The 27,879-nt window shown below is 41.5% G+C and overlaps 1 protein-coding gene across 3 annotated transcripts in view; it reads left to right on the top strand.

Moving 5' to 3' along the window:
* mpped2a (metallophosphoesterase domain containing 2a) overlaps positions 1 to 27,879 on the top strand; it is a 72,641-nt gene that overhangs the window by 23,085 nt on the left and 21,677 nt on the right. For all 3 annotated transcript variants that reach the window (XM_039795871.1, XM_039795873.1, XM_039795872.1), the window contains exons 3-4: positions 2,327 to 2,508; positions 10,860 to 11,085. In XM_039795871.1, coding sequence (XP_039651805.1) covers positions 2,327 to 2,508; positions 10,860 to 11,085 — 408 coding nt within the window. The remainder of the gene's footprint in view (positions 1 to 2,326; positions 2,509 to 10,859; positions 11,086 to 27,879) is intronic.

The raw sequence follows: 27,879 nt of genomic DNA, 5'->3' as shown, positions 1-27,879 counted from the left end.
TCGATTATTGTATCGCAAGGACAACAATCTATTGCCATATTGATATTTTGTCCCACCCCAAGACAGGACCAATACCGATTACTAACTGATTTCAGGCTTCAAACGAAAAAATGCAAGTTGCAGACTTAATTCTAGATTCTGGTAAAATGGTAAGATGTGATGCAGGACGTCCAGTTTGAGTTACAGATCCATGAGTTTGGGTTATTAGACGGAAAAACGCTGCACAGCAGATAATACATTTACTTGAAAGTTATCACGGCAGCAATGATTTTATCTTGAAATGATTGCAAGATAAACTGTAGACATATAACATTTGCAAATAATCTACCAAGATTTTGCAATTGCACATATATGTCGCTGGATGAGAGCCATTGTGTTGCGGCAAAAGTGGCCACTGATCACAGATGGTGATTACAAATGGTGGTTAGACTGACGACAGTGGCAACAGACAAGAGTTGTGCGATATGGTGGCATATACAGTGAGACGACAGCAACTTAATTTTGCTATGCTGTGACTATGGAGCTATCGACTTTAATCTACCCTTTAATATTTCTGGTTGTTTGGTGTCTTGGTCAGTCTGTGAGTTTGCCTGATTTGTTGCAACATTGAATTTACATGTTTTTTTGCAATGTGAAGAACAGCAATTTTTATTTTGTAGTTTTATTTCCTAGTTATTTTTTGTCAAACAGATTTCTAATCAATTTCGATCACAATACAAATACAAATGGGTGACTAATTAATAAAAAAAAACTTAAATTAATTAATGGAAAAACATTATCAATACAAGGCAGAATAAATGGTTTTGATGAAAGTAATTTAGAATCATTTGCTATCCCTTCAGTCTCCAGAACTTAAGAACAACAACAGATTGCAGGCTGTTTGTGAACCTTTTTCGATACGTAATATTCTTCTCCACATGCACACAGAAATGGGAAAACGTGAAAATTGCTTCCCAAATGAGACTTCTCAAATGCAATGTTGGCCCCCCAATAAGATTTTCTTTTGTGCCAATGTGCCTATTTTCTCCGTCTCTATCAATGACGACTTCTTCAGTCTGAAACCTTTTGATTTCATCTTGTTTTCATGCCGTGTGTGTGTGTGTGTGTGTGTGTGTGTGTGTGTGTGTGTGTGTGTGTGTGTGTGTGTGTGTGTGTGTGTGTGTGTGTGTGTGTGTGTGTGTGTGTGTGTGTGTGTGTGTGTGTGTGTGTGTGTGTGTGTGTGTGTGTGTGTGTGTGGATTGCAGCGTTGATTATGTGTCTGATGTTTTCGACAGAGTGACATCCCTTCTAATGAAATAATGGTCTAGTGGCAGAGTGTTGGAGGATTGCACATTGTAGACTTCAATTACAGACAAGATGATTTTTTTTTTCCTTCTTTCCTTTCAGTCAGAAAAAAGTACAGGTTTTTCTTCCTTTTTAACAGACGTGCTTACATCCAACATAAAGGCTGATTAAAAGGCTTTTTTTTTTCAGCCAGACTTGGGTCTAAGTGTTTTTTCTTTAGATAATGGATAGAGAGGACATGGCAAGCCTTAATTCACCGTCTCTTTAGCCAATCTGTGGCCACAAAACTGCCATTGCCCTCCTTGTGTGCACAAATCAACCCATCACTGGTTCCTTTTCAGCCCAAACTACACATTTGTTACCGTTGTAATGTCTCCTCTTTTCTTTGAGATGCATTTTGCTCTGCTGCATGCATTATTCTGTGGACCATGTAATTTATTTTGCACAACAAATTATCATTTTAAGGTTCTGGTTTTCAATTGTGCCCCTTCTGCTTTCTGGTGTGAAATTAGCATACATTTCCTAAAAATATGCTTTCTGGATTGTGCACACTTCTTTTTTTTTTTTTTTTTTTAAATATCACAAAGAGGAAAAAGGGCACATTATTTGGATTGCAGCTCCTTTTTACAGAGAATAATGTGCAAAATTACGAAATAAAACCAAAGGCAGATGTCTCAAAAATAAGTGGAAAATGTAATTGTTTGCAAAATCGGTTGAGTTTGGTCTTTTTGTTGGTTAGAATAACATGGAATCAGACATACTTGACTGTTGACTGTGTCATTTGACGGGTAAGAAATGACCTTTAAGATAGAAAGTTACTGCTCTGGTGCTATAGATATAAATGCTATAAATTTTGGTAACACTTTACTTGAAGGTATCTACATAAGAGTGACATGACACTGTCAACCCCAGATTATAATTAATCAAAATAAATATCAGAATTGAGGATCCACATCTAATGAATAACAGAATACTTTGGTTACTATATCATTAGTGAGGTAAATGTTCACAGCTCTCTTTCTTTCTGTCTCTGTCTTTTCAGGGTGGACCCCATTCCTTATGACACTCCCAAGCCAGCAGGACACACCAGGTTTGTGTGTGTGTCCGACACACACTCGCGTACAGACGGCATCCAGATGCCCTACGGCGACGTGCTGCTGCACATGGGTGACTTCACCGAGCTGGGCCTGCCCTCCGAGGTTAAGAAGTTCAACGACTGGCTAGGTATTAAGCTGCTTAAGACACGCATTCGGACGCGCGCATTGGTTTTCACACTCGCACAAAGCTGACCAAGCACAAGCTCTCTCGTGAGCAGGGGGACGGGCAAAGGCACGAGACATGTTGCACGCATAACCAGTAACTGGACCACACAGTGACTCCCCCCCCTCCCATCCGTGTTGATCCCACAACTGCCAGTTTAACCCTTCTGACCTAACACCCTGGGTCAGTTAACCTTTGACCTCGCCCTCTGGCTCTCTCTGTGTGTGTGTGTGTGTGTGTGTGTGTGTGTGTGTGTGTGTGTGTGTGTGTGTGTGTGTGTGTGTGTGTGTGTGTGTGTGTGTGTGTGTGTGTGTGTGTGTGTGTGTGTGTGTGTGTGTGTGTGTGTGTGTGTGTGTGTGTGTGTGTGTGTGTGTGTGTGTGTGTGTGTGTGTGTTCTCCAGCAGCAAGTGTTTCATCTCTAGCCCCTCCAGACGGGACCTGAAGCATATTTGTCTCTCTAATATAGTCATGTTTCACACACACAAAAAAAAAAACACACACATATTGTCTGACATTCCCTCTCACCAAGTGCATAAATCAATAGATGCCACCCACCACACTTGCCTGTAACGTTTTAAGACATTTTTATTCTTTTGTCTATATTTCAATCGTTTGAGTTTGCCTGTTAATTAGCCCTCAGCAGGTGAGATTAAACAACCTCCTGAAATTTAACGGTAACAGTACAACGTCTAACATACTGAACGCAAAGCATATTATAGAGGCATCGCGATTGTATATAGTATGTATAAGTACCATGGAAAGATAGCCTGGTTGACACCAGACCCTTCTCAGTTGTAACTCAGAGTGGGTCTGGGAAAGGTTCATTGACAGTTCATTTCCAAAGGGGCGTCACCAACGGACGCCACTCAAATGCCTCTGGGCGCCATTGGATAGTCCTTCAACCAATCAGACCAACGACCCAGGTGACGCTTTTGCATGAATATATCTCAACTAAAAAATGTGTGATTGTGGTTTTTGGTGTCGTCCCTCCCGCCCATAGACGGTTATAAGAAGTCCACGCCCTACTGTCTCCTTGCAGGTGTTGCATATTGCAAACTTGTTATCTTCTGCACACACGCTGAAAGATATGCTCCAAACAGCTGACATGTGGCAGGTTAATTCACCAGGTTCCCTACATGTGCAAGAATAAGCGCGGGACCGCCGCTTCACACCGAGCACTGCGAGATGCCGCCACACAAGTTGAGCGAACGGAAAACGAAACTGTCTCTGTCCGTGTGTGCTGTGTCCTTGAGAACTGTAACTGTACTCTAACTTATGTTGTCAGTTAATTGTAACGTTGACCGCCATGAAATCACCATATATCAGACTGACCTGCGGCGCTCGGTTCCGCGGCGCTCATGTTGAATGTAAACAAAAAGCTGCTCGCTGTTGCTGCGCTATCCTCGTCGCGTAAAAGCCCGCCTCAACGGTCGGGATTGGTGTAAAGCCCGCCTCAGCGGTTGTGATTGGTGCCTCAATTTTGAGGACATTGGAAATGGGTTTGAATGGGCTCTTCGCCAGACTGACCTGCAGAGCAAATCTCAAATTTGCCGGAAGTTCGTCAGGGTTTACCCAGGCTAATGGAAAGACACAAGTAGACAACTTTGCCACGAATCAAGGTAAAGATGTGTGTTTAAATTTGAGGGTAATGTGTGTGCCTCCCGAAGCCTTGACTCTATAAACCTACAGAGACGAGAGTAAAAAGGAGAGACACTGAAGGAAATTACCATAAGAACTGGTGTGCATTTAGCCCCGACAAAACGTAGCCAAGCATTTATTTAACCTTAAAATGGCTGTGTGTTTTTTGTGTAAGCAAGCGCCAACCCCTCTGACACACCCACCAAACAAGGGAAAATGTACCTCAGAGCCTGTTGCGCACCGTTTTGAGGAAACGTCGCTCAACCCGGAAGCCATAGCAATATGGTGCATACAGTTTTCACATTGAACGTGCCCCTGGAGTTCCTCGTGAGTTTTTAAATCAGTCAGACACGCAAATACACACAGACACCCTCCTGACGCAAAATTATGCTAGCTAGTTACACCTAATGTGTCCCATTGGCTGTTAGGGGGAGAATACACATCCCAAAAAATCCAGTGGCCAAGGGGTAATTAGACTTTGTGTTCTGTCTGGACACACCACCTCACTTTTCGCTAGTAGCTTTCGCTTTTCGCCTGTGCACAAAAAAGTGGAAAAGAGGGTGAGATGCACCAAGAAGCAGGAAGTGGTTTGATGTTGAAAAAGCATAGCGGGAAGTGCATGTTTACCTCTAAATCCAGGTTCAGTTATCGACTCATAACATGCTTTTTCTGCTGCAAGGGAAGTATACATTTCTAGTGGAAATGTTTCTCATTTAACCATGAAGTTCACTTTCTTAAACTAGACGGTGAATAATTACAATAACCGAGTGAATACAACCCCTTAGCTTAAAGTGGCGCTGCTCTCCAAATGTATGTTTAGAGTATCAGACACTCACCCCCTGTAGAGTTGAAAGGTAGCTGTCAAAGTTTGGCCTCTCCAAAGACGACAGCGGCTGCAGTCAGCCTGGATTCACAGCAGTTACAGCGGATTCCAACATTGACCCAGTTTTCACAGCAAAAAAGAAATTCAGGCGTCTGTAGAGACTTCTCAAACCACTCCTGCAGCATAATCCACTTCTCTACTGTTCGTCAGTATGCTCTGCATGTTCATATTTTCAACAGTATTTACCTAAAACATAGCTTCCATCTCAATCCTAACTCGCCGCCTCCTGATCTTTCACTTCTTTGCTGTATGTAAACTCGAGGCTGGGTTCACACTAATGCAGATACATCTAAAAACACCATTTATATGACCGCAAAGGTTCCATTCACACATAGTGTTTTAGGGGTGGTTGTACAGTCCACATTGTGAAATGGCTGAATCTCTTCCTCCTCATGCGGTTGGTCGCTACAACTGCAATCTTTTTGTTTTCATATTTATCCACTCTGGAGTGCGTTTTCAAAAGTTCAGTGATCCAAAATTCCTGCTCGATGTGAATGGAAGGCATATAACAGACAGAAAAAACGTTTTGTTTAAAAACTTGATCACCATTGACACCATATTTGGAGATTAGGAGATTTGGATACTAGCTACCAGGGAGTGTATTGATACCCAGAAGTCAACATCCTCTTTAAACCATGTTAAACATACTGTCAACCTTTTTTTTAAATTTTCATTTTCGGTTTTATGAATTGTGAATGTGATTTGTAGTTGGACAGCCACAGTAGTGCACCCACTTTACCAGGCTGACTCCCACTGCCAGGTGCTGTGCCCTAATTCTCCTGAAACACACACACACACACACACACACACACACACACACACACACACACACACACACACACACACACAAAGGTTGAACACACAAACACATACACACTGATTTTCTCAGTTTTTCTATCAAACTCCTCCATTCATCAACACATACTCTGGGTGTGTGCTTTGTTAAGCCTCAGTAAAAAACACGATATTGGCCATAATTGGGGATCGATGCAGGGCAAAGTGGAAAATGGCTCAGTGTATTTGGGAGCACCATGGCTGTTTTGTGCGTGTGGAGATCACACCTCTCGGAACTCTCTCTCTCGAGTAGAAAAAATTACAACTAAAGTACAGGTAAAGACTATTACATTTGGAATTCCAGTCAGAATTGATAAAACTAAAACGAATACTCAACAACATCCAAAGAGATTCTAAACTCTGGGCTGGATGAGGTTGTAGATTTAAAGCGTCTGTAAACTGAGCAGTGTTCTTCCTTCGTCTGCTGTATGTGTTGTGTTCAACAATGAGAACTATGAAAAAGGAAGGTTTTGTTCACTTCCTGCGCGCGTGTGTGTGGTTTTAAAACCGTGGCATTGGCACCAATTGGAAAACATGTTGATTTGGTTCTATCATATTTCCTGAAGGATTCACTTTAATTTTCTTAGATATTCATCTTTTAATTGAAGGGATGTCAGAGGGATGGTTGGAGTGTATTTTAAGTATTGCACGGTGTAAACACTTTCTTGTTTAAATGTTTTTTAGATTTTTTATAAATCTGCCTTTTTGAGAGGTAAAGCATTGTCTACACATGTAGTTCTTCAGAGTTTTTTTGTTCTGTTTTTAATTTTCATACCCGTTTGTGGGCGAAGTATAAAAAAAAACGAATTTAGGTGTGTCACTCCACCAGCCCTCTAAGATGGATCACAGTGGCAATAAAAAGCAGTAGAAATTCCCAGTAGAGTAATGGAGATACTGTAGAGTTGTTTGATGGTAATTATGTTTTGTGTGTGTGTGTGTGTGTGTGTGTGTGTGTGTGTGTGTGTGTGTGTGTGTGTGTGTGTGTGTGTGTGTGTGTGTGTGTGTGTGTGTGTGTGTGTGTGCGTGTGCGTGTGTGTGCATGCGCGTGCGTGCGTGCGCGTGTGTGTGCGTGCGTGCGCCGAGAGACTGCTCTCTCATATAAGGTTAGACTGGAATTTATGATCCTGAGACGCGTCAAGAGCTAATTTAGAGGAGGGGGAATGAAACCTGTAAACCGGGTAACCATGATTCTTTCATTTTCAGCATTAAAGAACACACTTTCTCTCTCTCTGACACACAGATGCAGTGAAATTTTTATTATGCATTGAGCCAGCGTATCCTGTTTGAATTTCTATTCTATTCAGTTTCTATTATCTTTATTTCCAATTGTGAGCTTGAATGCTGCATTGAGCAGTGCGTTTACATCTTTTCCTTCACGTACTGTCATGAGGCAAAAGCATTTTTATTCAACATTTTATTCAATTTGCCCTCTTGGAATGCATCAAAGCCTTCTGCTATCACTGGTCAGAGCAGTAGGGAGCAGAGGCGCAAAACGGACAAAAGCACTTCCCGTAAAGAGGGCTAGTGTTGATAAGCCGAATACGTTCCTGCCAGTCAAACTCCATGTTGTTGGTGGATGCATGAATCTTGCCTGTAAATATGTGCAATAATTATGCAGTGTACGTAAAGCATTTGACTTTTGCACAGTTTTTGTCAATAAATGTGTTCCTGTAAAATCTGCTAAATGTTGAAATATAGCTGCCAAAAAGCAGGATATGTGTAATATCAACATAGAGGAATCACTGATATGACAGTATGTACTTTAGCAATCAGCATGAAATCATTAGCACAGCACTGAGCCATCACTCATGTCAATGCCACACTTCTAAAGTGCCGCTGCTGAATTTGAACCCACAACGGATTAATAATGAATTAATCATACAAGTCATTTTTCTCTAGCAAAAATTGCAATCATTACCAAGGTCCGGCTTCTAACTTGTGAGGATTTGTTGCTTTTCTTTGTATCATTTAATAGTGAACTAAAGATATTTGGGTTGGTCTGACAAAACGAGCCGTCAACACTTTAGGCTATAGAAAACTGAGACAAACGTTTTTTCTGAGATTTTATACACCAAATAATTAATAGATTAATCAAGAGAATAATGGGCAGGTTAATCGTTAGTAGCAGCCTTTATTATATATTATATCGCCTGGGTTGGGGGTTGCTGCTGGTTAACTCTACACATAAATTAGCCTGCAGATTAGTCGATGCAGAACCTACTGTGCAGAGCAGGCAAAAGACAGAAAGTAACAAAATCAACAGGACGCCTAAAACACCAGAATGAAAGAGAGGAAAAAGAGAAATATAGAGAGAGAATGGAGGGGTGATGAAGGCCAGAGCTTTTCGTTGAGTGCTCAATCTGCTGGAATAAAGTAGTAAGTCAGTTTCTTGATGGCGAAGGGGAACCGGGACAAATCACCCTGAAAGAGGAGAGCGAAAAGGCCACAGCAGAAGTTGAAAGATGAGGGGATGAGAATTGTATTAGATGTTCTTCTCTATTTAGTTCAGGTTCATGCTTTTTCCAGCTGCCCGGTGTCTGCAGAGATGGACGGTGGTCTGCTGGGGTCAAGCAGAGCCGTCAGCTGTGGTTGTAACCTCTCGGACTGTTTCCCCCCTTTGCTTATCTGACGTTTCTTTCCAGGCCTGATCGGTGCTGTGAGTTAGGTATACAGGGGGAATGTATGCTCCATGTACAAAATATTAGGACAACCAGGTGGAAAGTACAATCCCTTTGTGACTTTATGAAATACTTCTCTGCCTTGAGAACAGAGCTGTACGATCTGGACAAAATGTGCAACATGTAGAAGAATTTGTTTAGTAAATTAGTTTTGGTATTGTTTGTAAAGAATTCTTTGCAGTGTAATGAAATCATAAGAATTTGTTGTACTTTTTGTTAATTTAGAAACAAATACGTAGCCGATACTCAATAATATCCTTTAGGGATTGACCGATATGGATTTTTTTAGTGCCGATAACGATTTTTTTCTGTTTTCTTCAATCAGCCTTTGCCAATGACCGATACGGGCTGCCGATTTTCTTGAGCTGATATTTGAAGCCGATACTGCTTTTGCTCCCTCAATTTACATCATAAAATTGTAAACCCTGCCACACTGGATTTGTTTCCAGAATCTGCTCTGCCATTTCTTTAAAAATAATAAACAAAAACATGTGTCACTTCTGTAATCATCTTACATTCATATCACCCAAATTACGTGTGCAATGTGCATCATATGGATGTGTGCACTGCATATGGTTAACTGTGCAAGGGTAAAACATCTACAACACAGCCTTGATGATGCATTGCTTGCTGACATATTATAAGACGGATATAATCAGGTCATCCCAAAATGTCCTTTGTCAACACATTTCAATTTAAGAAAACCATAAACCTGAAAAGTAGCCATTGAAATAAAGTGCTTGATTTGTAATTTAAGACTTAAGAATTTAAGATTAAGCCTGCCAGGCTTCCAGCACCAGCACTCTGCTAGTGGGGGAGGGGCAGTGCACGGTCTGCACGTGAACTGCAGCGTCTCCAGCAACACAGCTCCCTGTGGACGCCCGTCTGTAAATAATGCTGGGAAAAAACGGCAAACCCAGCAGCCGCGTATCGGCCAATGCCGATACACGTAAAAACGCAAATACCGGCCCGATGTATTGGCCGGCCCATAAAATATCACTAATATCCTTTGCTGATTTGCTGACCTGTAGTAAAATATGTACAAATATAGATCAGAAATAATTTTATCAAGCAACAATTTTGTTTTTTGGGCTAAGTCAAACATTTGCAAGAATACGCCTGAATTTTTCAGGAATGTAAAATCACCGTTGAGTTAAGAGTTGTTCTAAATCTTTATTTATCCAATTTTTTTTAATTTAAAAACCAATTGAAAACTTTCAGTATGAATGAACTTGATGCTTAGGTTTCCTGTAATTTCATATCGCAAGTTGAATAGCACTCAGAGAGCGCAGACCTCTGCCACATGTCCTATCTCACAGTGCTAACGAAAGAGAAGAATAATGTGTGTATCTGCCCCGCGATTCGGATCTGCTCCAACATTGAGTGGGTTCTTCCTTGGCCCATGCTACACCCTTCCACCAAATTTCATAAAAATCGGCCCAGTAGTTTTTCCGTAAACGTGCTGACAGACAAAACAAACCAAACTGAAAACATAAATTCCTTGGTGGGGGTAATAATAATAAAAAGGTAATACAGGCCTATCAGGGAGCTGGAACCGAAGTAGAGGACACAGGATACTAAAACCTGTGGGCAAGATCTGTGCAGAACTGGTGAACAAATCGGTTTGATAATTTATTGATCAAACACTGACTTATTGAGCATTTTTCAGCACTGATGTAAGAAACTTTCTTTAGATCACAGCTACAGAAAAACGGCTTATTCGTCATGACCTATGTTGGTTTGTGCATCTTTGATACTGCAGATGTAATCTGGTTTATAAAAATGTAGCTCAAATGTAAGAACTGAGTTGATGGGAGCCTTTTTAGTGATGACTAAACGGTTTCAGCAACTGACTAACTTTGAAATAATTACATTTTTTGGGGGGTGGGGTGTTAATATTTGTGTTGTATAAATAAATGTGTTGACAAACATTGTTATACTGGGCATCCCGGTATGCAGGATGGAACCAGACTCATACCATGTAACTGCAACGTCCTCGGATCAGTTCTATCTTCCGCCGTCACCTCAGTCAAGTCAGCTTTTGCACAAAAATGAATTGTCATTATCAGCTACATATTGGGGGAGCAATATTTCCTGATATGCTATACATTCACATTTAAAGCAGATGGTTTGTTTCAGGTCAGAGATATTACAAAATGTCAGAGAGGACAATATTCTAGTATGAGAAGAAAGTGCTACACTCTAGAGCTCAACATGTGGATGCATATGTGGATGCAGGGCTCCAGCTCACCACCCTCTCCCTCTCCTCTCGTCTCTTCTAGGTGGCCTCCCGTATGAGTTTAAGGTGGTGATCGCCGGGAACCACGAGCTGACCTTTGATAAGGACTTTATGGCCGAGCTGGTCAAGCAGGATTACTACCGATTCCCCTCAGTGTCCAAACTCAAACCAGAGGACTTTGACAATGTCCAGACGCTCCTCACAAACTGTGTGTACCTGCAGGACTCGGACGTTACCATAAAGGGATTCAGGATATACGGGGCGCCATGGTAAGAGCACCAATCTTTCCACCAGTCCCTTTTGTCCTCCATCCAAAACTACTCTCATCACTTTCTGTCTTTCATAACCGCTGAGTCGCATTTCTATCTCGTTGTGTTGTGTGGATCCCTAAGGCGAAGGTGTGCCTTCGCCTCTGTCGGTGTCTGGCTGTTTTCCAGCTCCGCTGCCTGCAGTCACTCTGTTCTCTGCTACATGCAGGGTGCTATTCCCAGCTCGCACATTCCTTCATGAGCTCAGGACCTTTGCCTGCTCCCGGGGCTTACGTTACACCTGTGTTTTGACATGGGGTTAAGTGATACGCGTGGTACCGGGACACTCTGTCAATAGACTATCAGGTGTGAAAAGAATGCAGAGAGAGTGTGTGTGTGTGTGTGGGGAGGGGGGGGGGTGGTGTTTGGTCGAAGAATGGTGTAAGCAGCATGTATTCAACAAACAGGCAGGTGGATGTGAGAAGTTTTTGTGTAGAGAAAATGATTGTAGTCATGATGGAAGAAAACTCTCCTGAGATCACTGCTGCATTCACTGATGTATACATTCTCATGCAGTCAAGATATTTCATACACTATAATAATAGAAAGTACAATAGGTAACCTGTGTTTATGAATTAGTGTCATTTTAACATTGAGTTCTGGGGTAAAATGTAGGTTTTTTAAAACCTATGTTTTTAAAAGAGCAGTTTGGGAGAAAGTGTTTTCCAAAGATATGATTGATTGTTTTAAAAGCAACACCAATATCCAGTGTCTTTTCACCTATATCACACAAAATTGCTATACATTTTTTACAGCTTCCGATTTTACTTTTTTTTTTTTTTTTTTTTTTACTTTCTTGCAGGCAGGTGAAACATAAAACACACAGTTGAACATAAGATACACAAAATATAATAAAATACATAAAATCAAATAAATCGGTCCCTCCAGGATTTCGCGGCCTTCTTTTTTTTAGATTGTTGCGGCCCAAAATGCTTGAATTGCTTAGCAATAAACACGGCGACTGTCGTTTTGTACTCCTTTTTTTTTTTTAGGTCAACTTTTTATTGTTTTATATTTTTGAACAGACAAATACAATTGAACAAGGTGCTCTTTTTAAATATATTAAAATCTTTCGGTTCAGGCACCGTTTTAAAAGTATCGTCTTAGCACCGGGAAAATGTTGTGTTCTCTCTTTTTCAGCCCTTCTGAGTTTGCAGGTATGGTCATTACAGTATTTGAACAGTGTTGCAGTCTGACCTGGGCTCGCCGGCCCTGCAGCTGTGTATTTCGTTGAGTCTCTCTCTCTCTCTCTCTCTCTCTCTCTCTCTCTCTCTCTCTCTCTCTCTCTCTCTCTCTCTCTCTCTCTCTCTCTCTCTCTCTGTGTGTGTGTTCAGTGGTTTTCACAAATCTGCTCCAGACTTAAAATAACTATTTGGGTCACACCTTCATCCTTTTTAGTGGCTATAATTAGCAGGTTTGCAGCCTGGCTTCAGAAGTGGCAGAGGGACAGTGGCGGGGGCAGATCCCAGCATTCCTCAGACATCGCAGCAGCAGGAAGAAGAGATTACCCTCTCTTTCTTCCACTGCATCCTTCCTCTTTTCCATCCTTCTGTTTGGAAGAGGAAGGATGCTGCCCCCCTCTCCCTGGTGGGTGTTTAGTGTGAGAGCTGGTAAGTGTCTGTTGTGACAGCTGGGGGTCTCGTGAGAGGCGGAATGGACAGCTCGGCCACCCTCTCACCCCCACCCCTCCACAGCTTCCTCACCTCCTTCACACCCATATGCCATCGTGGCCCGAGGTCTGGCCTGCTTGTCCAGTGTGAGGTCTCACTTAGCCCCGCAGTGACCCCTCACTTCATCAACAGCTCACCAGCCGGCCGCCTGGGTGGCCGAGCTCCTCCGAGCCCTCAGCGGTCTGCTGCTGCAGGCCAGGGCGCGACAGCATCACTCAGGAAATGTAGCGTGTAACTACCACCTGATAAACACCGCAGTGGCCTCCTCTGCTGCTGCTGCTACTTATTAAAAAACATGATTCTGCGACACATTTTGTCAAATTTAGCTAATTTCTCCATCCGCTAGCTGTCCGTTCTGTGTGCTCGCTTAAAGAAAATACAGTGTTCATGGGAAACAAACAACACTATTCTGTAGGTGCTCGTGCCCAGGACAGGGGCATAGATGTATAAAGAGAAAGGCAGTGGGAACAAGAGGGACAGTACATCTGCCACATGCCAACGTTGACAGGAGAGTTGTATTTGTTTGGGTGTTGAGTTTCAAATATCAACAATCTTTCTCCACCTTTTTAAATATGTTTGGTTTTCAGCTCGCTGACCAGTTCATCTAACCATGTTTGTCTTTTAGTGGTCAGAAAGGTTTTCAGTTTTATGACAAAAAGCTATTGGTTTTTTCATAGAAAATTTTGTATTTTTGGTTGTGACTGTGTGTTCAGGGGAATTCCAACCAACAGTCATTTGTTTTTGTTTTTTTTTAACCTCAAATGCCACACATTTTAAAACATTTTGGAACACGTTATGTCCCACCCCTTTCCAACTCAAACTGAAAAATGTCAGCGATTGTTTCTTGTTTCTTTTTTACTTTTTTTTAATCTTTTTGAAAAAGCGGATTGTTCCTACTTTGAATGAAAATGCATTTCAGTGTACAATACTGTATGTCCAACCACCACAACACAAAATTCAATAGTTAGATTATCACCAGCACAATAGAAAAAAAACTACTTTAATTATTTTATTCTCTTTACAGCTCCTCATTTCAACTTAAATAAGTAATATTTTTAACTCCTGGATCAATTAGTCAGATTTCTACCACAAGAGCAAGCAGGACTGTGAAGTTTCCACTTTGGCATCGTGAAGAAGCAGCAGTTTTTCATCTGTACAAGATGGAAGGAAACATTCTGCTCTGAGTGACTGATTAGCAAGATTACACCCTTCTTTCCATCACTGCTCCCACCATTTTTTCATCAATCCATCATTTAAATGTCTGTTTTTAAAGGTCTTATGGATAAAAATGACATTCTGCTGCAGTGCTTTTCAAACCTAATCCATTTTATAATTATCTGCAGTAGAGCTGTCAGTCTTCCTCTATAATACCATTCGAATTTCATTTGTTATTTTTTTTAATATTCAAATAATATTCTAATAATTAATGCTCAAATGCAGCCTGTTAATATGTACTACACTACTCAGGCTTATGCATTATCAATGCCACTAAGCATGTGGTTGTTGTTACACGTTCTGTCCACTAGAGGGACTTCCAACTGGCCTTGAAGGGGACCTACGTCGCGGCGCATTGCATTTCCAACACGCCGCTCTCTGTCTACTGTCATTTTCCACCATGCACACAGCGACAAACCCAAATCAACAGAGAGCTCTGTAATGAAACATGATCTAACAAGTGTAGTGAAGAGGTTCTGTTGTAAAGGCTAGCGGCACTCGGTTAGCACAATGACATCATGTTGAAAGCACAGCCGAAACGATTTGTCATAAACTAAGTAACAAAAGTGTTAGCCATGATGCTAACGGCATTGATGAGTAAGCCAAACGGTGCTGTCACTACTATTTTAGTGATTTATAAGCAACCTGTTTCTTGCAGATTGTCACGTTACTGAGAATACAGCTATTAGAAGGTAATATATGAAGTCGAAGCTACTCTGACAGCTGTAGGGCAGCTAACATTAACTTTAGCTGTCTCCATATGAAGCTCCTAAGCTCCTATAATTTGCGACACAGTTAGGAAACAAGAACGAGCTAACTAATGATAACTAGGGGTGGTACGGTTCATGGAAAAACACCCGAACCGCTCGGTTCGCTAGTCTCGGTTCGGAGCGTGTGTGTACCGCACGGTTTGTCAGTACACTGTTAAGCTGCACTAACCTCTTACTACCGTAGTGTCCACTTTCGACACCTATGTTAAAACACTTACTGGAAATGACGAGCGGGATGGGCGTGACAAACGCAACCCATGGCAGCTGATTGGACGATTGCGTCACATGGGTCTGGCTGGTCCCAAATTTCAAAGCCAGACTGTCATGGCGGCTCGTTCAGAATCTATGTTCAGAATACGATCTCATATTGTACTAAAATAGTTCACCGAAACGTGTTTCTGAAAACATTTAAAGCGAGAAATAGGCCATGCAGTTGCTGAATCTGTCTTCATTTCAGATCGACAAAGGTCAGTTTAAAAGATTTTCATCAGATTTTGCGAGACACCGAGCCGACCGCTCCTCAAGTGGAGTGGGGTGCTGCTGCAGGTCACGTCACGTCACCTGCAGAAATGTCCAGTGGGAGAGAGGCTGCCCAGAGCTGGAGGATGCGCCAGCGTCGTTTATAGTCTGGTGTGTGGGAACATTTTGGATTTCACGTTACCTATGATGAAATAAAACAATATAGAACTGCCACTGTGTGCACGTTTTGTGCAACATGCATTCAATATGCTAATTTTAGCTATATGCTGAAGTATATTCTGGAGTGATAAAGAAAAAATAAGAACCGTACCGTGGGTTTTGTGAACTGTACCACCTCTAATGATAACATAAGCATTTTGGCTCGGTGGATGTCGATTTTAATGTCATGTTAAAACTATTTCCCATCCTTCTTTTGATTTCCAGCCGCAGCCTGTCACTCCCTACGTACGTTACGTGCTCTGTGATGTTAAGACATCACAACGCCTTGTGTTTCTCACTCCCGCTAATGTATTGTCCATGACAAAAGCATTTCGTTTTCACATGCGGGTAGGCCAAGGTGAGAAGACGGAGATTAGCTAACGTTAGCCAACATATTTATAAACAAAATCACATTCGAATAGTAATTTCAGCATTCGAATAGTATTGATTTTTTTTTTTTTACTATTCGAATTATATTCGATTTTCGGAATTTGTTCCAACAGCCCTAATCTGCAGCAGGTTGTCAGTTCAGCATGTGGCCATTTACAGCGGAAAGACTAGGATATGCCACTGTGCAACGGTATATTTAGTGCAATATGTATTTCCTAAAAGTGTTTTGGACACATCCATGTCTGCTGTCCTCGCATTAGGCCTTAAGTAACTCATCCAAACGAATTAGGTTTCTCATCATAACAGTAAAAATATGCACTTTCCAGCCAAATAGTTTCAACTTTTTATCTTCTAAAACTGAGCTAGTAAAGCCGGTTCTGAACTCCACTCTTCAGGGATCGAGGTGGATTTGAACAAGGCCAAGTTTTTTTGCTTACATAAATATGTGTCCAACATGTTGCCTCAGTTAATTAATCTCACTGGAGTATCTGCAAAACCAGTTACAGTATCTATAGAAATCTTCAGTGTTGAGGGCTCCTCTGGCTGTGGGTTTATTTCCAGGAAAAAAAATAAAACAAATCAGAGATGAGATTTATTTAAATCAGAAGGCTTAAGGATGGTGATAAGAATTTGGATTCCTTAAATTACTTGGTTTTTATTTTGTCAAAGGGACCGTTCCAATTTTTTGAAGTGGGGTTGTATGAGGTACTTCTCCACGGTTAGTGTATCTACAGTAGATGGCAGTCGGCAGACGCTGCCTCGATCAGTTAGTTTGCTAGTTTTGTATGTTCTTAACACTTTAAAACCCCAAAGTCACACAATAACTAACTGATCAAGGCAGCCGTACACCAGCAACACCCATGTTCTGTGAGGTAAAATGACTCTTTTTGTCTATGGAGTCTAGTTACTCTTTTCATTTCCTCCCAAAACTTTCCTGTTATTTGCAACATATTGCTTTTATTGCGAAATGTGAGTTGAGTTATAAAAAGCTGCAAGGAAATGCAATTCAATTTCTCTCGTTCTGTAACCACGTTAAATGCGTTTGAACACTGTAGGCGGCTGTCACTCAGATATTTGAAATATTCTGAATTCCACTGCTGAAACATGAACATGGTCTTGACTAAATAAATTACTTGGAAATTGAGTTTTTAATTATCAGATTAAGTAGGTAATATGAATTATTAGGAAACAGAGAGGATTACATCTTTCTTGGGCTGCTTGCAACTAAAGATTATTTTCATAATGCTGACTTTTTCATTTCTGCTCTTTCTTTATTGAACAAATCACTTCATAACACATTTTTAATACCTTTTTATAATGCTTCTGACACCGTGTACTATACAATTTGAGTAAAACTCTCTTCTGACCCTTTCACTCCTGCTTGGAGACTCCTGCTTGGAGTGAAAGCAGTGTACCATGAAAGACACACAACACACACTGTTTAACGACAGATGCTTAACAGACCAATACCTAAACCTCCTCTTCTCTCTCTCTCTCTCTCACTCACTCACACACACACACACACACACACACACACACACACACACACACACACACACACACACACAGTGGAAAGATGAACAGGCTTCTGCACCGTGTCAATCAAGCGTCTTTTAAGAGGAGCTAAAGGTCTCTCGGAGCCTGAGACATTTTGGGGTTTTATTCACATCGTTAACTCTTTCTGCTCCAGGCAACAAGATTTTGGGGCAAAGTAAAACTCCTTTTCTCTGAATTTTTAACCTATTATATGTATTTTTTTTAGTCTTCTTTTTAATCTTCTGTCTTTAATCTACTGCTTTAATGCAGAATATGAATTCCTGTTTTCTGCCCTTTAGTAAATGGTAAAAAGTTGAGGGCCGTTTCAGTCGATCAGTAGTCGGACAGCTTTAGTTTAAACACTTTGAACACTTCACCTCTGTGCTGAATTGTTAGATGAAATCTTTTCTGATCACAGCTTCTGAAACAGGTGTGTGTGTGTGTGTGTGTGTGTGTGTGTGTGTGTGTGTGTGTGTGTGTGTGTGTGTGTTGTGTGTGTGTGTGTGTGTGTGTGTGTGTTGTGTGTGTGTGTGTGTGTGTGTGTGTGAGAGAGAGAGAGAGACCAGGTCATTAATGCAGAATTATCGACTGTCCCTCCCAAATATTCCAAATCATTTGCCTTATCCAGTTTCTCCAATGTGATTATTTACTGCTTTTATTTGTTTCCTATCATTGTAAACTGAATCCTTTTTGATTTTCGGACACTTGGTCAGACCAAACATGCAGCTCTGAATAATTCATAATTTTGAGCTCTGGGAGTCGGTGATGAACGTTAGGGATGATTTCATCGACTAAATCATGAACCGGTAAAAGATATCATGACAATAAACATCAAATAGTCTCTCACGTACTCACACTCAGCTTCAGACATCAGTAATAGGAGTGGCCGGTCAGGCCGCTCACAGATATGTGAGGAATCCTGCTGGCTTTGCCGACTCTGATAAGCTTTGCTGACTGATTCAGAACAGAGAAGTACGAGCAGGGAAAAGAGACGTCTGTAGGGATTAACCTGTTTTGTGATGCTGGACTTGACCGCAACTTAACTCCCTGGTCGAAGGTCAAACTGTTGCTGCTGCCTCCTCCCTGATCCTCCCAACCGAAGCCCTCCTCTCCTCCTCTGCCTCGTCCACTGGGGAGGCTCTTCCCCCTCGCCCATTTGTCACGCTTCCTCTATTGTCGTCTTTCTTTTTCTTCTCCTCTTCATTTCTTCTGTCCACTTATCTCCTATCCTTTTGACACAATACAGTACCTTTCTCCTCGCTTCTCATTTTCAATCATTTTTCTTTCTATTTCTCTTCTTTCTTTCTCGTGTGTGTGTGTGTGTGTGTGTGTGTGTGTGTGTGTGTGTGTGTGTGTGTGTGTGTGTGTGTGTGTGTGTGTGTGTGTGTGTGTGTGTGTGTGTGTGTGTGTGTGTGTGTGTGTGTGTGTGTGTGTGTGTGTGTGTGTGTGAGATTAAATCCAACTGCCCTCATTTGACTCTCTGAAACTCACCTCGGGGGAAACCTCGAGGGCCGAATGCAGATTTGTCATTTGCAGATTTTAGTTTTATTCATGTATTCATTTCTCACTGTAAAGGTCAGCCGTGTGTGAGACGGAAAGAGAGGGGGGGGGGAGCGTGAGAGAGAGGCAGAGAGCGAGAGGGAGTGATGCACAGTGGTGGTGTTTGAATATCAGCATGTTGTTTTCATTTTGAGGAGGGCAGAGATCTGTGAGTTTTGTTTTTCCTCTGGACATTACTTTTACCCTCCTCTGCCAAATTATCTATTTGTCTCTCTATTTACACTTAACGGCTAAAAGTATATGGACGCCCCTGTCTACATACTGAACATAACAAATATTAACAGAACTGATGCAGACTTCCATTAAAGCAGTTAACTGTCCTTTGATCATTTCTTCTGTTTGCAGTTTGTATGAAAATCACAGGTCTACTCATACGTTTAGGATGTGTGCAGGTCTAAATTAGCCTATTTCTTTGTTAATGTAGTTTCTAAAGCCCAAAGCCATCCAAATCCTTACCTCTACATATTAAGGACAGCAGTATTGCTATTGACAGAATACAGTATTTACCACATTTTTAATAAGCACATTAAAAAGGTTAGTCATTGTCCTTAGTTTTGTGTCTAGGTTTTGCTGTAAGTTCATTTTTACTGCACAACCTAAATGTATAAGCTTGCTATTTGTTCCAAAGAAAAGCAGGGTTACTAATGAAACATTTATGGAGCTGAATGATCTTGAATAGATACTTGTCTATATAAACATGTGTAAGGGTGCCCAAATAGCTCAGTTGGTAGAGCGGGTGCCCATAAAGATTTACTCCTCGACGCAGCGGATCCAGGTTCAACTCCGACCTGTGGCCCTTTGCTGCATGTCATTCCCCCCGCTCTCTCCCCTTCATGTCTTCAGCTGTCCTGTCGAATAAAGGCCGAAAATGCCCCAAAAATATATCTTAAAAATAAAAACGTGTAATTCGCTGTACCTGTGCCACCTGTAGTATGTATTAAGTAAAATATTAATCTTAATTGCAGTGTTTCATGTAGGATTTTTTTTTAGTAGTGGGAGCAGCCGAACACCCCCCACTCCTTTTTCTGCCGAGTGACGCGCTTGCCCGTGCTATACTCCAACATGCACTCTAACAATGCAGCCCTATTTCTGATACCGTGGGGGGCAGAAATGCTGCCGTGGGGGGCCGCCACGGTCAAATCAACATAAAGGAAACCCTGTAAATGTATGTGGCATTCAAAACATTAAAGTGCTCATATTATGCTCATTTTCAGGTTCATAATTGTATTTAGAGGTTGTACCAGGATAGGTTTAAATGGTTTAATTTAAAAAAACATATTTTTGTTGTACTGCCCATTTCTCTCCTCTTTTCACTCTGTGTGTTGAGCTCTCTGTTTTAGCTACAGAGTGAGGCATCTCACTTCTGTTCCATATTTGTTGGGAATCACACATGCGCAGTACCTAGGTAAGGACAACTAGCCATTCAGAAGAGTATGAGGGTGTGTCATGCTAGCAGCTAGGCGAGCATTATGAGTGTTTATAAAGGGCCCTATTTTAACTAAATAAGCGCACAGCGTGAAACGCATGGCGCAGGTGCGTTTAGGGCGTGTCCAAATCCACTTTTGCTAGTTTGACGGCAGAAAAAAGGGTCCATGCACCAGGTGTTTGGTTCAAAAGGGTTGTACTTAGTTGTCTTAATTAATCATAGGTGTGTTTTGGGCGTATGCAATAAACCAATCAGAGTGTCATCTCCCATTCCCTTTAAAAGCCAGGCGCGTTTGTACCTTGGCGCGTTGCTGTTATGATGGAGGATTTGCACTGTAATATTTTTATTTGTAATCTTTTGCATGTTTGTGTGCTGCTGGCTCACCCTGTGTGTGTAACAAGCATAGTGTGCACGCGCTGTGCAAAAGCCTAGGCGCATTTTACTAATGCGCTGTTAAAATAACAATAAAATGCTGCACTGCCTCAAGATAGCAATATGCCAAGAATTCACCTGAACACACCTCCCTGTAAGACCAGCACAGCTGGCCGCAGGTGCATTTGCTATTTAAACGACGTGGGCGCTGGACGGTCTTAAAATAGCAAAGACCCTTCCGTCAGTCTTTGCGCCGCGCTGTGCCTGGTGCAAGATAGGGCCCCAAAGGGACGTTTGTCTCTGAAGTAAAGGCTGGACTACAACAGAGCTGTTTGGAGCAGTTTGTGAACAGTATTTTCTGTTGGAGATGGTAAGTCCCTTTGAGGTGGACTTTGGGCTTTTTCACTTTTTAAACCTATTACTTGCACAAAAAAGATATTTAACACAATGAAGGAAAGGGAAAAAGTCAAAGCATAATATGTATAGACATTAAAACTTTTTCTATAGGATAATATGTTTCTCTTTAATACTTCAGACTGTAACACATGAGGGAAAGTGAATACAAGCATTTCAACTTAGTTTGGTTTTCATTTGTCTGTCGTTGAGATCTGACATTTTGGGTCGGCTGCTTTTAGCCTAATCACTCCTAACTCACCTCTTTGCCGGCGCCAGCCGCTGTCAGATTGTGTTGGCAGTCTGCCCACCACACACACACACACACACACACACACACAGTGACACACACTGTTTTCTCTGTCTGAGTGTGAACACATGGCAGCGTTGCCTCCGATGAGGCAATGGGCCCTGATAAATGTCCATCACCAAGAAGTCAAGGGCTTCATGGTCGCTCTGCCCTCGTTTCCTTCACTCTGCAGAGTTTGTTGAAACGTTTTGAATCTCTGAAATGTCACATTATGGTCAAAAACATGTAGTGAATTAAAAGTTTTAATTTTTTTATTTTTAATTACGCACTTGCCACCCACTTTTTTTCATGAACACTGCAGTGATATTTCTTTTATTCACTAAAAAACGTTTTGGATGAACTACCTGAGAGTGAGACTACCTGCATAATACCTGTCCTGTGTAAAGTTTTTATGCTCTCTATCTCTCAATGTAAACACGTCAGTTTTCTGTGAATGTCAGTCGGTCTTAAAGAATATTGCAGTTGATGTTTTTGCCGAAAACAGAAAATGTGACTGAAACATATGACTGAAAGAATTTAGTAATTTAGTCGATTGACAAAATTAATCTTCAGTTATTTTGATAACCAATTATTCGTCATTGCTAAAGCAAAAATGACAAACCTTCCCTTCTCAAAAAAAAGGATAAGCATTTGATACTTCTCTTTGTCATATATGATAGTAAACCTAAAATAATTAGGGTTTTGGGCTGATGGTCAGTTAAATACAACATAAACAGTAATCACAATACATTAAATGGGGCTCTGGGAGATTATAGCCATGTTTTTTCAAAATGTTCAGACAAATTGATCTATAGAAAACCATTAGTTGCAGCCCCAAATGTGACCCAACACGAAACAACAACAAACCGAACAGTGACACTAACAATTATTAGTGTTTTAAATCAATTTAGTCTTTAAATGCAGTTAAACCTGCTGATATAAATGCACATCACTAGAAAAGCATCCTCTTAGTGTTTTAGGTTTTAAAGCAATCCAGCAGATTTCACATGATTCAATAGGAGTTATGTAATTTAGATATTGTCTTATCCTTTAAGGAGGATTATATCTTAAAGGTTTACCACCTTTAGTTCTTAAGGAAACTTTCATAATACGATCAGATAAACAAATAAAAAATGACAGACTATAAAAAAGCATTTTAGATTTTCAGTTTTCCTAAAACGCTTTTTGGGGAAATGGAATGTTTTCAGTCCACAGCTGTGTCACATTTATTACAGCAATGTTTCAGAATGAATGAGATACAATAGAAATTGTCAAGCGTCTGTTACCGGGGCTGGATTGTGTGTGTGTGTGTGTGTGTGTGTGTGTGTGTGTGTGTGTGTGTGTGTGTGTGTGTGTGTGTGTGTGTGTGTGTGTGTGTGTGTGTGTGTGTGTGTGTGTGTGTGTGTGTGTGTGTGTGTGTGTGTGTGTGTGTGTGTGTGTGTGTGTGTGTGTGTGTGTGTGTGTGTGTGTGTGTGTTGCTGTTGATGGCCCTGCTCTTTCCACCCATTGGTGCTGGTGCAGCTGCAGGTGGTCGTCAGGTTACAGATGCGGGGAGGTTCAGACTGTATGGAGCCTCCTGCAGCTGGTGATGAAGGTTTTTTTTGGGGGGTAGGTGGTTTATTCTTGCAGGCTGTCAAGGTCTGCAGGTGTGTGTGTGTGTGTGTGTGTGTGTGTAGTTTCTCAGTGTGTACGAAAGGAGTGAATGAGAGGGTTAAGTGACGGATTTGTCATCACGCCCTCACTCTCTACAGTATGCCGGCTCACAGCGTTCCCTGCTAAATGATTCACCCTGCGCACACACACCACACACACAACACACGTTATGCAACAAAAATAAATAAGTGCAACATACTGGAAACACCAACCAACACACCCTATGTCATTACAGAGCTGTGTAGACGGTCTAAAGGTTTCACGTCTCCCTGACTCCTCCTGGTGCACACCACCACCCCCACCCCAAGGTGAGCCCCCAATATGTCAGAGGGAGATTGATGGGTCTTCGCCGTCGTTTAATAAAGCTCTCCTCCGTGGCCTTGTGTGCATCAGTCACCGACCAGGCAGCCAGAGGTCTGCCACACAATGGCCAGCAGCTCCATCAAACACTGTCGGGTCTGGATAAGGGCTGACGCAGCCAAAATCCTGCTCTGGATTCAGGCCACAACACAAGATTCACAGCAACAACAAAAAAAGTCATTTAGTCTGGTGTTCACTCTTGACAAGTTTTTATTTTTGAAACATCAAGTTTTTTCTTTGAATGTAGTCCAAATCAAGTTTTTATTCAGTCACGGTAAGGTTATTGTGATGCAGGTGAAGCTGTTGCTCAGTTGGGACACTTGCTGTATTTTCACATTTTCAAGGAACAAGTCCAAAACATACTGTATTCCTACACAAGAAAATAAAAAAATGTAAAAACCATGCTTTTTCATTCTTCTTTTTCACACTTTTTTCCACATTACGTGCAAAGGCTCTTTGAGAATTGTGTTGGCATTTTGTTGACACTTGTCGTGGATCCAATAAAAGCAAGATTAGTCATTTAGTAGTTGATTTGCAATTGTCTCCAGCCTTCAGGATTTTGGATTGTATTGATTGTTAATTTGGATTGTAAGGGTGCAGCATATCTTTGGTTGTAGCAATTTGCCTTTTTTATTGAAGCCTTACGGGCCGGCTACATTGCACGCGTAATTTATGCAGAGCGGATACACTACGATTCCACCATAATCAATGAAACTGGCTACACCAGGCACATGCAGAGATCCTACAGATGGATCATAAAGTTTTCTTTGAAATTAAACTACCGATGTACAGGAAATTACTTAATGATGCGTAATGAGCGTATTGACAGTTTGGGTTTAAGAGTTTCTATTTTCATTTTGTTGTTTCTCGTCACTTTCGTGACGATACGTTGATGTTTTACAGCGTTGTGCATGGTCCAAAAACTGAAGAAACAACAATCCCAGAGCAAAAGCTCACCGTCTCGCCTGTGACTCACACAATCCTACGCCATGCGTGCGTGCGCTGCAGGTGCAGCCAGTGAAAAGATGCATTCCGCGGGCACATCCGCTCCGCAACTGGTCCGAATACGTTACACGCACAATGTAGCCAAAGCGTAATATTATAAAGTCAAGAAATGAATAGGCAGAAATCAGTGGGCAGTTTGACCTCCTGCTCTGCTTGTCTTTCATTATTATCATAACATCATGAATCATTTTTTTGTCTTGAATCTGTTTATGTCAGTAGCACAGTCTCGTGTGAGGTTTTCCCACCTTTAGTGTGATGTAAAATTCAGCACACTGTGAATAATGGAAAGAGACAGCTGTGTTTCAGCAGCTGGTCTGTTTCTGATCTGTAGTTGTGTAGCAGACTGTTGGCACTGCTCTGAGGTCAGATCGGTGTTCGTCCCGACAGTGTGGACAGACTGTGGTTACAATACACACAGAGCCCCGGGCTGGAAGGTAATCATTGCTGTTGGTTTGCGTGGTGTGTGTGTGTGTGTGTGTGTGTGTGTGTGTGTGTGTGTGTGTGTGTTTGAGAGAGTTTGAGAGCTCGATTGACTCTGTCTGAGATGGCGATGCCTTCGTCCCTTTGATGGGGACACAGAGAGACAGATATGTGGCATTCAGATACGCTGCCTCTCTTCTACTTGGATATAAAATGTGCATGAAAAAAGACACATGAGACACCTTAAGATAACAGGATGTTTTTTTTTACCTAATATTCTCCTCTACTCTTTGTCTGAATGTTGTGATGTAAATGTGCGGAACTGGCCGCAATATATAAGTCTCCTGACTCTTTTCACTTAATATGGTTTCCATCTTTTATCTGGAAGCTGTTGATTTTCTTCATAAGTGTGAGAAACGTCCATCTGTGGCAGCCAGACACTTAACGCCAGGCTAAAAGGAAATGCATCTCGCCTTCAGTTAATTTTGGTTCCAGTGTGAACAAAGACGTGTTGACGTGTTTCTTGCTTTAACATTTTCACATTATCAGCTTCCAAGTCTTTAGTCTTTTTCCTGATCTTTCACAGAAAACTGACTAACAAGACTGTGTATTGTAACTCCTTACTTTGAAGTATTTAAAGGTGCAAGTACTGAACGTTGCCATTAAAGGTCTGATCAGAGTAGTGTTCATCTTGTTTATTTTATCAGATAATTCCTGATTTGAATCAAAATCAAAATCTTGCCATTTTTTGACTGTATTTTATTCGGCAAAGATCTTGTGTTCACACAATGTGTTAAATTCGAGAACTTTGTTTTGTTTTTGTAGAAATCAAAAAATAGTTTTTTCTCAGAGTAAGGCATTAATATCATTTTCTCATATTATACCCAGACCTAACAATCAAGAACCTGACATTCCAGGTGTATCATTTTCGCTCATTTCTACTACTCACATTTGAGTGTATTTTTTTATATTTATGCTGAGATAAAAAAAAAACTCTACAATGGGTCTGTGTTTCTAATTAACATAAGTGTCACGTCTGATACAATACATGGTAATTATGTATTCAGTCTGTTAGTTTCTATTTGTGTGTGTCCATATAAATGAAACCAGAGCCGCAGTTTGTTAGGAGTGAGCACGTAAACCCAATCAACTCCCGGAAACAACCTCAAAGCATGAGTGTTTCTGGGCCGCAGGAGGAGGAGGAGGTGGATGTTGACATCTGACAGCCAGCAGTTCACCGTGTTTTCAGAAAGCAGAGTAGCACAAAATAAAGCCTTGAAACGCTGCAAATGAAGCTGCAGTGACTACACCGTTGACTCGCCTCCTCTGCAGCGTGCAATGTCTGACCTGCTACAACAGCTTTGACCTGTAAACAAGAGACCTCTGAGTCCATGTGACTTCTGTTTACAAGCTCTGGTTCACTTGTACTTGACCAAATACAACAAGGGACCCGTTAACACTGTGGTTGAGAGTTGTTGTTTTTTTCGAGCATGATGAATGGCTTTTTTTTCAGCACACTTGCTCCCTCTACCTCAACACAAGCGTCCTTGAATACCTTTTTTTTTATTTATTTATTTTTTTTCATGACTGTATCTCCAAGACAACACACCATGGTCCGGTTCCACTTTGCTTTAAAAGAATGGACACGCAAAGGTCAACGGCATGCCTTTGTTCTGGTCATCGGGTGGGATCATTCATATGAGAGGTAGTGACAGGGAAGTTCACTGCTCCACCTACAGTATTTATTTTTCCACTGACATGTTTGGCCCTCTGATGATGGCCTTGCACCTTCGGAGCAACGTCTCCGCTCTTTCATTGCGCTGAAGTGCGAGTTTCCTTTAGATGTTCTGCTGAAAAGCCTTTTCTCTTCCTCCCCTTCCTCCTTTTCTATTCCGTCCCTATTCTTTCTCTCCCATGGCATTAAGTGGATAAATGTGTGGAGGCGGGGGGGTTTTCTTGGAGGGGAAGAGGTGGAGGGAATTGGAGGAAGAAAAGGAGAAGCAGGGACTAGTGGGGGAGGAGGGCAGGTTGAGGATGGGAGGCTGGTGGTGGCGGTTGCTTGCCTTTCAGCCCATTTCACAGTGGCTGGCTACCTGCTTGTGTCAGTGGCTGTGTGGTGACCTTTGACCCAGGGGCTGGCGGGCTTCAGTGGCAGCGTCAGCTTTAATTAGAGAGCCGCACGACTCGACGCTCTGCAGAGCCTCTGATCCTCCGCTGCAAACGCTCCGATTCAGGCCCGGACAGGGCAAAGGGCTGACAGACAGACACGCACGCAGAGGGTGAGATCACCTAGTTCCCAAAGAGAGTATATTTTAAAGTTCATCAACACCGGTTCTGATTCTACTCTTTATTTCTGGTTTGAGTCCTGGTTCTTGTCAAAGAAACCAAAAAAATGTTAAACAAGAGAAACACATAAATTGTCATAAACTATAAGGTATGTGTGATAAAATGTCAAATTTAAAAATATAAATACTATATTTGTATCTATCTTTTTGCTGTGCGACATTGAGAATAAATGTGATATACTAACAAGAAGCTTCATACGCGTTTTAACATGCTAACAGCTGATTATGTTCATGTTGATAGTTGCTTATTGGTTTGTCGTTAAATCTTGTTTAGGGTTTTTTTTTGTCAGTGGGTCTGATGTTTGAAGACCTTTCTTCTGTGTGTATGATGGATGGCTAACTAGGCTAATATAATATATAAAATTACAGCTGTTGTCTTCAGATGCAGATGCTTCACTCTCGATGATGATGGATGGGACGATTCCTGCAGCAGGAGAGTAAACAATGTCTATTGTTGTGTTGCACTAAATGCATTTTAGACTGTATCCAGTATTATTCTGCAGATTAGGGACATTGGCTTCAGGCTTCGGGTCAGGTTTGGTCTGCAATCTTGCCAAAGGTTTAGTCAGCTTTGCGGGCCTCACCTGTGGTTGCGGTTTTGGCACATATGATCAACAGAAGGTTGCTTTCCTTGCATTATTAGGTAATACAATGCTTTCATATTTTTGTTCTG

Source organism: Perca fluviatilis, chromosome 3, assembly GCF_010015445.1.
Source record: "Perca fluviatilis chromosome 3, GENO_Pfluv_1.0, whole genome shotgun sequence".
Taxonomy (NCBI): domain Eukaryota; kingdom Metazoa; phylum Chordata; class Actinopteri; order Perciformes; family Percidae; genus Perca; species Perca fluviatilis.
This window is presented reverse-complemented; position numbering and strand designations above follow the sequence as displayed.